The following is a 13,940-nucleotide window of genomic DNA, read 5'->3' on the forward strand; positions in this document are numbered from 1 at the left end:
ACAACCACAACAACACAAGACAGCTGCAAGGCGTGGGTGCCGCAGGCCACAGTGGGTCGCTCTTTCAGCCTCAATAAAGCCCCTACTAATTAGATTACACCAAGCAGGCCGGTCTAGACAGGTGCTCGACAAAATCCCACGACACAACAGCATCAACTAACTAGAGACGATACTGACTGTGCCAGAGGGGGTAATGACTTATTTGCACCAACCTTAGCTACTTAGGTTAGGAGGTAATCTATCATAATTACATGTGACTTTACACGGGACAAAAAGCACATGGAATCATCCCCCCCTTTCCCTGGAGTTGTGTTAAGGAGAAGAGTATGTTGCCAACAGGAAGGAAGTGAAATGAAGCAGTAAGGAAGTGGATGCTGATTTCTGTCTTCCTTAGCCTAGTTTCCTGCCATCTGGGTTCCCTGACTATTGTTTCAGTACCGCACATCCTGCTCCTACAGCTGGCCCTCTCAGTACACAGAGCAAAAAGAAATGGACTGGCAGAGGACAGAACGTAAAAAGTGAAGAACACGCAAGACATACTGCAGGATTAGGTGCCAGAGGCAGGCAGAGAGGAAAAGGAAAAAAAGACAAGAAAGGAAAGAAGGGATTAAAGAGTTGTAAACACTTACCCTGTGAAGGGTCACTGTGTGCTGTTCCCATATGACAGTTTCCTCCATAGCTGCACTCTGCAACACAAGAAGGAGAGGATCATTATTTTGAGGCCAATAATTAGGTGCATACATATATCAAAATGCAATCTATTTCAATAATCTTACAACAAATATTTGTAAAGCTTGTTATTTTCCCTTCTTGTACTCAGTCTTTGAACCTTTTTAGTTTTTACTCTATGGTAATTATTATATTATATATATATTATTATTATATTCACTGGTCTGATGTCTTTTATTTTTCACAAGGGGTACAGAGTATTAGAAATACCTGCCCAAGGCAGTCCTATGCAAACCCTCCCCTAAGTTACTCAACACTTCTCTGAGAGTATAAAGAAAAAGTGAACACCATAAGTGCATATCAAAATACATCATATGACTTTACATATAAACTGTATGTAAAATGGCATACTTCAGTTACATCAGTTTTTTTAAAAACAGGTTAGAACACCAATTAGATCTAAAGACAATTACCGACTTCACAATATAGGACTTTTTATCATATGTATGTATTCAAACATGTTTTTATTATGAAATCTTTCTTTTCCTATAAAAAAAGTAGAGCACTAACTCAACAAGGTCACATTTTACCAGGGTGCAAGACGTCCATAATGTCACGGACTCAAACTTCTACATACAAAAAATAAAGTTTATATTTAGCTTTAGATAAGATTGACAGTCTAAAAACTACATGTACACCTAGTGTTTCCATATCCTGTTCAGTTTCAGTAAACAGAGTTGTTGTTTGGCTACCAGCAAGGTACACTTGACTGCTTATTTGCATGACTAAGTCCTGGAGTCCTAAAAGTCTACATGTGAAAAGATTATGAAAGACAGCAGCATGAGTAAGCAGCCAGCAGAGACTGACTGATATTCAGAAGACTTAGTGAACATTCCTATATTATTCCTGGCTGGGTCATCTGAGAGAGCTGAAGCAAAGAAGGTATTTAAGCTGCTCCTCTTAACTGCCACGCCGGATTAAACTGATGCTAGGCAAGCATCTTTTGCTTTCACTTATTCTCTAATTCAGTTACATCACACAGGTTTCTCTTTATGAATTATTCACCTTTTAGTTTAGGCTGTCTCTTTTATTATTATTTATTTTCATTTACGTGTCTTCCAGTCTGTCAGTGTTTCACTTTGATTCATCATTCCTGTTTACTCCACATAAAGCACAGAAAACGGCAGAAAGCCCCCAATATGAAACTATAAGAATGTGATAATGTTAGTTCCATTTGGTCAAACAGATACTGTGTGTCTGTCAAAGCAGTGTTTGTTTGTTTTTTTTTTACAGCTTTACACTGCTTCCCTCCATCGGATAAAGCAATGCTGCTGTCCTGCCTGCAGGATTGACAGTACAGCTGTCTGCTGAGCACAGTCCAATGAGGCAGGGAAAGGAAAAGACCACACGTGGCAGGGTGCTCATTTACTACAACTTCTATAATCAGCTTTTTAAAATAACACACCATGCCACATGTCCACCCTATCATTGTGATAATCTCACTCGCTCACCCCTTCATCATCACCTAATCCCCAAACCAGCTCACCCATCATCTTCAACATCATCATGATCATTACTGTCATCACCTTCCCTTTAACCTAACTATAGAGGTTCACAGTGCAATGCTGCCAACTGCATGGGATGAGGACACACACCAAGAGCCAGCTGATTAGAGTGTCTGGTGTTTGTTGACATGCAGACACACAATACTGTAGGACTGTTGGGGAAAATGACGCAACTGAACACAAAGAAGGGAATACAGATTTCCTAGATACTTTGTCTTAACAGAATAAAAATAACCTATTTTATTTAAACAAGAAGTTAACAAGAAACGTTTAAAATGACAGAGTGATTGAGAGAGACAACTGTTCTGAATAATTTATGAATTGGAGTCATTTTCCAAGTAAAACATTTGCTGGTTCCGTCTTTTCAAATGAAATGGTTTTGGACTATTAACAGAACAAACTGAGCAATACATCATCTTGGTCTCTGGGAACTAGTAGTCGGCCTTTTTTCACTATTTTCTGACACTTTATATATATAAAAAAACTACTGATTGATAAGACAGAGTAATTAATAATGAAAACAAGCTATTTCAGAATTTGTGGAGCAATGTGGCTGGATTGCGGGATCACTGCAGTGTGACTTCAGGTTGCCCTGTAGGTACTATCCTACGCCACACTTACTGTAGATCTAATCTGGGTTTGGGGTCCAGTCTTTTCCTCTGTTCAGTTCAGTTGGCCTGAACCTCTTGAATACACAGTTAACCATTTGACCCTAATTTCCATGGCAGCTCTGTCTGGATGTTATTTATGTCCATAATTGGCACAGAAGGCTTGGGTGTTCACCCTCAGTATCCCCCCCCCCCCCGCACCACTCCCACAGTAATGCCACTATTGTGTGAAGGGACCTGACCCATTTAACCACGGCTCCCCCCAACATTCCCAAACACATCCATTCCTCTAAAGTGTTTTGTGATATATTCATTCATCCGTTCATCCATTCATTCACCCAGCAGTCGAGGCAGACACCATGAGAAACAACAGCATGCTGTGGTCATGTGACAGGGTGGTCAGGCAGGCAGGTGATCTTGTCCTTGAACTGTGGGTTTCGCTGATATGCAGGTAGAGGAGGAAGAAGATAGCAAGGCTGTGGGCTTTATACAGTCTCTTCAGGTCTCAAACATGCACAAATTAACGCTATCCATTAAAATAGATATAAACCTAAAAGCAAGATAAGACAATGAAAAGGACTTTCTGTAAAACATACTCCACCAAAGCTAAACCCTCTAAAACAAAAAAAAAAACAAAAAAACAACCCCACCCAAGTCCTACACTCCCAAGCCCACACACCCAAACACTGACCATAATCTTTGCAACGGAGGGCTTACAGCATATAGCATATGAGCTATAAGGGCGTACACATCAAGTAAGAGGACATGGGTTAGGTATAAGTCATAAGAGTGACAGGAGACTTACAGATTAATATCCTGGCCTTAATTATATTTCTATTTAACGTCTGAGTGGGCACTGTATTAGATAAACAGAGATTTTATGTCAAATATACTGCAGATTGCAGTCGCAAATCATATTAATTGGGCTGAAAAGAATGTATTTAAACTCACTCTGTTGCTTGATTTGGTTTTAATAAATTAAATGGATCATAACGATATCACAAACATTTTCAATGGTGCAAAGGAATATGTGTAGTTATCTTCAACTTGTGAGCTGCCCTTGACAGATATACATTACAACCAAGACAGTTTGAGAGATAGTTTGGTTATTGGCTATTAATTCACGCAGGCTATTTTTATCCATAAAAGCAGATCCTCTACTGATGAACACTGGTAAACTGGTGACAGCCAAGATGGTTAAAACAAGACAACCTGTCTGTTTCATGGGCTGCTTAGAATATCTCTCAGATGAGATTATTATAGTAATTAATCACTGCAATGTGTAGTGATGATTAACAGGCTGGCTGATTGAGTGTGAGGTATAATCAGGGTAGAAGGCAGACAGTAACAGAGAACAAGAGAAAAATAAAAAAAGGTTAACAAAACAATTTACTTTTAAAACAAAACATACTAACAGACTCAAACATGACGTGCTCTCTCTCCTGCTGACAGCCATTTATGAAAAATGTACACAGAGCAGCAGACACGAGTGGCCTCTATCCTGATGAACAGGTTGCCATGGTAGCAACCTGTCAATCACAAGGTAGTCCCGTCCAAAAGCATACGCTGCATTATTGTCTATTTTCCCATAAATAGGACCATAATATAATAAATGAACATCAGGCTGTGTTGAAGAAGACTTGAAACTAGCGACTGAGACTATAAAGTGTTTACTGAGGTAATAAATCAGCTGAGAAGTAGCAACGTTTTACCATTATTTCTAATGGAACTCGCCCCCTGCTGGATGCAGCTATAAGTTCCGTGTGCATAGTTTCACTTTTGACCCAGAGGTTGCCGCATGATTGAGATTAGAGAAATAACATTTGACAACCTCTCGTCACGCAACTGCAACTCTGGATTGGACATCAGTGCGCGCCAAGAGCTGCAAAACAACTTTAGGATGTTGAGTTTCATTTTTTTTTTTATTCTAATATTTTTGCTAGTTCAACTGTCCTGACGTTACATTTTACTGGCCCTGGGCCATCGGGCCACCGTTATTGTCGAGCCCTGGTGTCATATGTACCTTGGGTGACATGTCAACGCACCTGCAACATTTTGTGTTTCCAAGTTTTAAAGTTTAAGCTGCACAAACACTTTTTAGCAGAGAAAAAGAAGAAAGTGTCACGGAATCCAAATAAGACAGAGAACTTAAGCTGATGATACACAGAGCAACTTTTAGAGCAATCGTGCAGGGCAACATTGCCGTCAATGGTAATGAGTAAACATTACGACCGTAAATCCCTTCCCCCACCACTCCGCCAGCCACCCTGCCCCGCCGCTATCCGTTCAAAACATAGTCGGACTTGCCATTAGCACGAATGCCCAACCACATTGCTCAAAAAGTTGCCCTGTGTATCATCAGCTTTAGACTCACAATCATCTGAACACCGCCATTGTCAGACTTGGGCACCTGGGGATTTGAACCCTGTCAATTATTTTGGTGACATTGTATTCAAAACTGAGAAAAAAAAAAAGAATATGTTGTGCATACTGTACAAGTTATAACAAGATAGTGAATATCACCGCAGACTCAACGTTTGACCAATCTAAAAACCCTTTGAAACACTTGATATCGGCCATCTAGAGAATGTCGGTGTTGATTTTGGTAGCGTATGAAAAAAGACTTGTGGAGATATAGATGTTAACTGAATTAACATATTCTGAAAAATATAGAGTGACTGACTTTTGAATTGACCATAGGTTGCAGTGAGGCAAACATTTGTCACATATCAGTGGATGTGCTGAAACCATTTCAGCTCTCTAGGACATACGGTTGATTTTCTTAGATTTTTTTGAAGTTTGAAATGAGAAATGTCTAGAAATTTACATTTGTTGTAATAAGCCCTGCCCACCAAATTTTATGCATCAACTGAGTAGTGACCCTAGATCATACAAACCGAATTTTGTATGAATTTACTGCATTTAGCCGACGTGCTACATCATTAGCTCGCCTGCTGCTTTCAGTAACTATCTTTATTATCATCTGTGTTTCTTTCACAGGTGGCTCAGCAGTGTGAGCACAGCTAAATGTATTGGATGATAATGAAACGGGTAGTGAGCTGGGCTGAATATTATAACGTGACTGTGTCACACTTTATAATAATAAGACCGCAGTAAGTAAATTTACTGTAGTGTCAGTGGATGGCTCTTCTTCTGTGTTGTATATTATGTGGGTCATGTTAGATACAGCGACTGAGAGGTGGAGAAGCGGTGTACTTGAGTATCGGTAAAAGGCAATAAATCTAAACTGAACGTTACAAAGCAAACAGCGGCAGGTCCGAGCTAACATAGCCTAACATAGGACTGTATGTCGTTAGCTGCCGTGTTGTCGCCGTAGTACGAGAGAGGCTCGGGAGCTGAATCCGAACCGGAGACCACAAATTAAAAGCAGAATAGTGGCTGATGCAAGCAATGGAGAAAATGGGCGTGTGCTTCATTTCTAAGTGAGTTTTGAGGCCATTGACAATAAGGCAATGGAAATTTGATTTATTAAAATCAAAAACTTACATATAGCCACTTTAAGCCAATTTAGACTTACAGACATTTATGTAGAATTGTACATTAAGAAAAAAAAAAAAAAAAAGAGATTGACGTATCAAAATTCTTTTGATAACTCACTCAGCGACATCCGTGGATGATCCTGCCAAAGTTTCAGGTCGATTGGCAAAACCGTCCGTCTTTCATACAGCAGTTTTTGCTGCCCTAACACTTTTAGCGGAGAAAAAGAAGAAAGAAGAAAACCAATAGGGCTCTAGCAGCTTCACTGCTTGAATCCCTAATTAAAAAGAGATGTGGTGGATGACGGAGGATAATGTCGTCTCGTCTTTCATAAAAAAAAAAAAAATCCAAAAACAGGAATTTTCTGTGGAAAAGATCTCACCAGCTGTAGCTCAGTGTCAAACGGTAATTTGGTTATCTCGTGTATTTTGTTACAGGAACATTTTAGATCATGCAAAAGCAAAGATCACATAACATGTGGGCCCAAAACATACATAAACACAAGTGTGTCTCATTTCCTGGAGTAAAAAAATTTAAATAAAAATACTGATGAGGAACAAAGGATGAGGTTTATCTCTGAAGTCAGAGTTGTGTGAAACAATGGTGCGCTTGATGTTGCACAAACTGACGGCAGCCTAGTGTATTTATACATCCATATTAGTCAGGCTTGAGCTCTGGCCAGCAAGGCCCAGGGCTGGGAAACAAAGAGCAGCCACCAACTCCACACACACACACACACACACACACACACGCCATGATCTAACACTACAGGGCCTCTTTGTTCAAGCTACATCCAGCCTGGCTTGGCCCTGCCTGGCCCACCAAAACACACAGTTCAGTACAGATGATAACGTTCAGGCTCTTCAAAGGCAGAGACTAATCCAGTTCTTTGTGCCATACTGATGAACTGACTGGAAAAATGAGTGATGAAATGGACAATAATAACCTGCTGCAGAAAGCTATGATAAATAGGGTCAGGTCAAGCATGCAAGTCTTCAACGCATGCCTCTCTGTCTCTATAGTCAAACACATTCACATAGACTCTACATAAGTACACACAAGCAGGATCTTCTTACAGTGTACTGTGTACAGTAAGCCCATCCATTCTGCAACCAAATGAAAAGTCAGCTGATGAGCATCCCTGAACTTTTGGAAAATAGAAGCATTCAGCCAGAAACACCCACAAACATGTGGACTTGTGTCACATACCCAGGTTGGAGGCGTGAGTACACAATAATAGTTAAGCACAGAGGCATGTGCAGCAAAATACACCACCTAACTAACTTTTGTTTTCTTTTCTAATACAATTAAACTAAAAGGGAAATTGACAAAGCAGCAGGTGACACTGAGGTCATCTTATGAGTAATATCATGAGCTGAGAGGAGGTTTAGAAGAAGCAGAAAACAAGTCTTTATCAGTGCTTCACCAATGAAACTGTTGTCCAGGAATCCATTACTCACCTCCTCCCTTCATTTAAATTCGCTTCATCTGAACCACAGGAATGCTTCACACGGTGGGCGTATCAAAAAGAAAATGATGCAGTTTTTGTCAAAAACACACAGGATAAAAGTGTGGGACAAGTAAAGAATAAAGAACTAATAGGCGAGGACTGCCATTTGTGCTACTGAGAGAGAACAATCTTTTATTCACATCCGATTTTTCCGCGGTATAGAGAGAAATACTGAGCAATGGGCTAGCAGCAGCGTCTAGAGATGACGACAAGTGTGAGGTAAAATCCTGACAAAACTTTAGGTCAGTGTGCCTGCTCTTCTCTGATAGCCTCGGGGAGGATGTAAGTAAGAGCAGCCACAGCACCCACAGGAAAACACTATTTCCTGTTTGCAGGAAATAACTTCGGCTTCCAGAGAAATCCCTTTGGGCACTATTGAAAATTCCTCCTAGTTTTAGCTCACCCCATCTTATGTGCTGCAACCTAAAGAAAATCTTATTGCAGAGGGCATGTGGTCGATTCATCTGTTTCAATTCAAATGCACCAAGGCCACACTCTTGTTCCTTTTTTTTTACCTTCTTAGCACATGTACAACCTGGAGTAAATGAAGGAATACAGCCCTTTATTGCACACAAATAGAATTATCATGTCGTTCTGGTGTCAGGCAGAGAGGTCATAACACTGCAAATCCTGGGTAGATGCAAGACAAAGAGGAGAAAAAAGGAGAGGGTAAAACAGTTTAGGCTAACATTTTAGGATCAACATTTAGACTGGCAACTCTGAACCCACCACCTTGAAACAGCAGCCCTCTCAGTCACTGGGGTATTTGTATCCATGTTAAAAGTCTCTCCCCCCGCTTACTACTCTTCCTCAAACAACACATAATTAGAGACACACCCGCACATGTAACCCCACAGAATGTAAACCTTTACATTCTGTCTTTCAGATTAATGTGTAAATTATTGTGTAAAAAAGAAGAAAATAATCCAATGTGCAGTACATTCCAGTGTGGTTATTTTTAAAACATTTCTTAATTATAACAACAGTGAAGATTTTGGCCACATCGCCCAGCCCTATAACAAACTCAACAAAATATCTGCCTGTCACCTTCAGTACCAAACGGATGAATTAGGTAGTGGCCATTTTTAGGGCAGGTTGTGACTGTGATGGGAGGAGAGACACATGGGTGTGCAGATGAGGGCAAGTAGCCAATAGGCAGATGATGATGATGAGGATGATGATGCAGAGCCTCAGTCAGCAATGATGTGCTGTTGTGCTGACATGCTCAAATATGCTTGAGTTAATTAGTCTCAAAGTGCAGCTCTGTGCTGTCACACAGCTCCCTGAAAACTCCCCCATCAGGACTCTCCTCAACACATCGTGCAGGACACACACGCACACACCCCTCTGACTGAAAACAGAGTCACTGCTAGAATAGTGAGAGTAGGAATAAAATACAAAACCTATAATCCAGGCTTTTGGATTAAAACGTTAATCTGAGCCATGCTTCCTGCTGAAGTCTACTGCTACTGTTTCATGAAAGCAGACAAGAGTGAAATAGATAGAAAAATGGATGGATGGAGAACTGAGAATACTGTCATGTCCGCCAGCATGTTTCTTACCGCATGGGTTTTACACATACCTTTGTCTGCCTGTTGTAGCTGCCTGTCAGCTAGTGGATGAAGAATCTGTCTGGGTTTAGTCAAACCTGTAACCACATGTGATTCTGTCACTTTGTGGAGAGAATATACTTCCAGAGACAGTAGGATGAAATTGTGGTTTTAAAATCTGCCACTGACAACTCCAGGTATTTACTGTGATTGTGTTGCAATTAACTTGCTTTAATCGCCACCCCAAGAACTTTGTGAAGTGTCAAACTAGTGCAAAAGATTCAAAACCTGGTGTGACGTTTCACTGTCCCACACACAAACCAAAAACCAAAAGTTACCCCTGAAGCACAGAGACTCTTGCGAGACAAGTTGATAGCTGGTCCACATAGTGCAAATACGTCGTCCCACTGGGTAAGATTAGTACATACGCCATTTAAATTTTGTTAGGAAGTTAATGTCCATGCATAAAACTAGCTCAATCAATCAATTAATACAAACAAAGCATCCATTGAGGAATTACTGATCAAAATCAGTTCCACAGAGTGAGATGTAAAAAAAGCACCGCTATACCTGGAAAAGAAAAAGGATCAGTGCATTCCTGGTTCATGGCAGTTATTCATAAGGAGATTAATTAGCAAAAACTACTTCATGTATTATGGTTAGTCGTTCATAAAAATCCACACTGTACACAGTGTTAGGGGTCTCACAATTCTCCAAATCCGTGATGTGATTTGATCTGAACATTTTCTTTTCAGCACTGACGGCTAAGCAATTATTAGACCACAGAGTGTTGATTTGTAAATATCAAGTACAAGATTTTTGGAACATAACACACTAATGCCATGTGGTCAAATTTAAAGAACTTATTTTAAAACGCAATAACAATAATTTTTTTTACGAGTCAACTGGGAACAAACTGTTAAACAAAAAAAATAAAAAGAGAAGGCAGAAGGTTTCACCAGTTTCCACCAGGTTTAGAAGGATGGAAGAGCTGACTTTGTCCGTGAGGTTCTTTTTCCAGTAAAATTTATTAATATTTGTTCACGATGCCTTTGAAGATGTCCTGCCATATTTGTTGTGTTGCCTGAGGTGGCATATGGCACCCGCGTGTAGCACAGCCTACTTTTTCTGTCAACGACGTGTTCGTCCTTGACATAACTCACGGGGAAGGCAAAATGTTGCGACAGCGGTGAGTTCAAGGTAGCAGGATTTTCCAGTTCTGTTGTTTCTCCGTCGTGTATGACTCTGGCAGTGGCCATTGGCGTCTTGAAAAAAAAAAGCAGCTGCAGGCTACTAGTTAGCTAAACTGTGTTATCTTTGTCACGTGCAAGGGGTAGAGAAGGTTAAAATAAAAATGATTGAATCATTTCGATAGATTTTCGGTTTAGAATGAAAATCGTGGCACCCCGTGTGGTTTGTTGACTTGCGTTTTGAAAATGGTTGACTCAGGAGCCTGCTGATTTTTATATATACACACATATATATTGTACTAACTTCTGATATATTGTAAAATTAAAGGTTAATTTCATAAAGATTATGCATTTCCACTTGAATAAACTAAGGGCTTCACTGAAGCCTCTGGGTCAGGTGCAGGGCAGGCTCTGATTATTTTCACTGACCACAGTGCAGCTCCACAGAGCTGATGTGCAGCGGGCTGTTCACTGCTGTCCACTGACCCAGACACAGAGCTAGGCTAGTATCTCATGTGCAGCTTATCCCGCAGCAAAGTCATCTGAGCTCAACCACACAAATTGTTCTCTGCCTAGAGAGACAGGCAGTGTTGAGGTCAGAGAGGAGAGTAGTAACTTCTGGTGGGATTCTGACTTTCCACAATCCTTCCAGGTTAGTTTAGTTCACCCTATGGATTTCTCTCAATCTTTAAAGTTTCAAATAAACTCTAAAGACAGCGGTTCTAACTGTTGGGAATAGAGGGTCCCCTCTCTACAGTGATATTTGTATTTAAGGGCTGGAAGATGATTTGTTAAAAGGAACAGTTTTCTTTTTTTTTTTCCTTTTGGGGGTGTGCAGGTGGAGGGGGGAAAGGTCAAAGGCTGGAAAACTGGCGTCCAATAACCTATCTAAAGCAAGAGCATTGGTCTACTTACTGTGATCTGTCATCTTGTGAAACTATAATTATTATCCTCCTTCCAATAATAATTAAATCAAATTCAAGATCCTAAAAAAGGGGTAACATTTGGTTGAATAGAAAGTCGTGGGATACAGCGAACGGCCACTGTTATCAGCATTTATTGGCTTATCACACTTTTGTTCGTTTATTGGTATCAGTACATCTGTGGGCTGATATGAAAGCTACAAGGAGGACACAAATGGGCCATTTACACCTGGCTATCTGGGTGTGATTTTAACCTGATTACAAACACCTGGTATTAATGTGTGTCTCCAGTGTCCACATTGAGATCTGATTGAGATCAGATCACTCTGTCTAGCTCAAATAACTGAACGTCACATCCTGCTCTCCTCTGAACGCGTCCAAAAAATGCTCTATAACTATAGACTTTAAGATAACTTTCCACTGATTTCTTTTGGATTATACACCCATGTTTTCCTCTCTGTTCAAAAGAGCTCCGATGTAATAGCTCGGAGACAAAGTGAAAGTGAAGTGTAGTTTGTATTGACTTTTAACTCAAAAGCGTATGAATTCACGTTCACTAATGGATAGGGGCAGTTTTCAGTTCACCAAAAACATGAGCACATTCAACAAACACCTCTCTGTAAGTGTGTTGACACACTGCCTGCATGCTCTGTCAAACTTCTGATTTTATTTGCAGAACACAGAAGACAACAAATCTGCATTTACGCTCGTGTTCACTGTGGTCACAATGTGCCTCTGACCACCTCCGGAGGTGGTTTGGCCGATCAGATCACAATCCGTCCTCAGTGTGTCTTGGGTGCATTTAAAGCTGTATTATCATGAGGTCAAGCAATCACCAAAAACACATTTTAATGCCTGGGGTAAATGGCCTAATAGGTGATACACTTGTGTTTTCACAAAACACTACACTTGAACTTTGTTTTTGTGCCTGTGGTAACAAACTGTAAACCAAGGCATTGAGAACGATAACCACATCCAGCACTGGAACCGTTGGATTCAGCCAATCACTGTGCACGCAACTATCAGTATTCCCACCCTACTGCTCCCATAACACACACACACACACACACACAAACACTGTGCAGATAAGGAGACAAGGCCCAACTCTCTCACCATGTCTGTTTCTCATTCCAAACAGTGTCCGTCACCCTTTCCTCGCCTCACACTCTGGATCTTTCTGCTTCAGTCTCCCTCTGTTTCATTTTGTCTAACTGACAATAAGCACACACTGAAAGTCAGAAAACACCACATAAAGTGACTATGTATATAGTCGGTGACACTTTATTATCAGTATAAGAGTGTTTAAAGTATTAAGTGAATGTTTCAGTGACAAGTGTCAGACTGTGAATGCGAGCTAAAAAGATTCATGGTCCGCTAATGATAATTATGTCTGCCTACGATTAACACAAGCCATATGTCACGATGTGTTGTGATACATTTTGTCACGAGATAAGTTTTATTAAGTTAACTTATTGAATTACCAACATCATGAATCTCTTACGCCCCTAAATATAGTCGTTATTGAATCCCGTATAATTCAACTGATTAGCTATAACAACTACTGACATCTCACCAGAAGTTTAACCAAGCAATTAACCCACAGTCTTGAACAGAAGTCCGGAATCTATGTCAATTATAAACTATATATATGAAATGAGATGTTTTTAATCACATTTCACAATCACATTTAGTTCATTTTGTCCCAAAATTAGATTTAACAATCAAAACAATACTTCAACACCTGTGTAGCCCTTGATCCTGATTATGTGGCATCCATGGTTGGCTCCAAATTGTTGTTTTTTCTTGGTGTTTAAATATAAAATCACTAAAATCAAATAATTTACAGTAAGGCTCAGTTTGACAGTAATGAGACTCACTGTACCAAATGGGTAAGCAGGCACACACACAAAACAAAGGGGTGATTGAGCAAGAGGTCTTTCAGCCTGCCAACATTTCCACAGTACACACAGGATGACTGAAATTAGCTACTACCAGAAAGGACAAATGTAGAGAGTCTCGTCTGCCACTATGCAACATCAAAGACTGTACATGATTATGGTAATAAGAGCAGCTTTTGAATGCTGAAACATAAGCTTGGAGAAGGCAGCTGGAATATTCGACACAGAAGTAAAAACGAAATTCCTTTCAAATTTCAAGTTGCACAACATATTTTCAAACTACGCAACTCTGAACCACAACTCATAGTCTGCAGAGTTACATGGCACCATAAAACAAGAGGCCAAGCCCACTCAATGGCATTCCCAAAACTTCTGAGGACTTTGCTACAATAGGCATGTTGTGGGGCAGAATCTATAGTGAATTAATGAGTTACTGTTGGAGCAGCCATTTTCCCAGCACGTAACTGGCAGCAAAATTACCATTCCCCCAAGATATGAGAGACAGGGAGGGGGGGGGGGGGGAGATAAG

At 40.3% G+C, this 13,940-nt stretch overlaps 1 protein-coding gene across 15 annotated transcripts in view; it reads right to left on the minus strand.

The window, feature by feature from the left end:
• The window catches only part of tjp1a (tight junction protein 1a), a 109,212-nt gene that overhangs the window by 29,690 nt on the left and 65,582 nt on the right, over window positions 1-13,940 (minus strand). For 14 of the 15 annotated variants that reach the window (XM_046032537.1, XM_046032531.1, XM_046032532.1 and 11 more), the window contains one exon: window positions 630-686. In XM_046032537.1, the coding sequence (XP_045888493.1) occupies window positions 630-686 (57 nt within the window). Of the gene's footprint in view, window positions 1-629; window positions 687-9,432; window positions 9,499-13,940 lie in introns of all 15 variants that reach the window. The other variant, XM_046032544.1, reaches the window with a different exon arrangement.

The sequence above is a fragment of the Micropterus dolomieu genome, linkage group LG20 (genome assembly GCF_021292245.1).
Source record: "Micropterus dolomieu isolate WLL.071019.BEF.003 ecotype Adirondacks linkage group LG20, ASM2129224v1, whole genome shotgun sequence".
NCBI lineage: Eukaryota > Metazoa > Chordata > Actinopteri > Centrarchiformes > Centrarchidae > Micropterus > Micropterus dolomieu.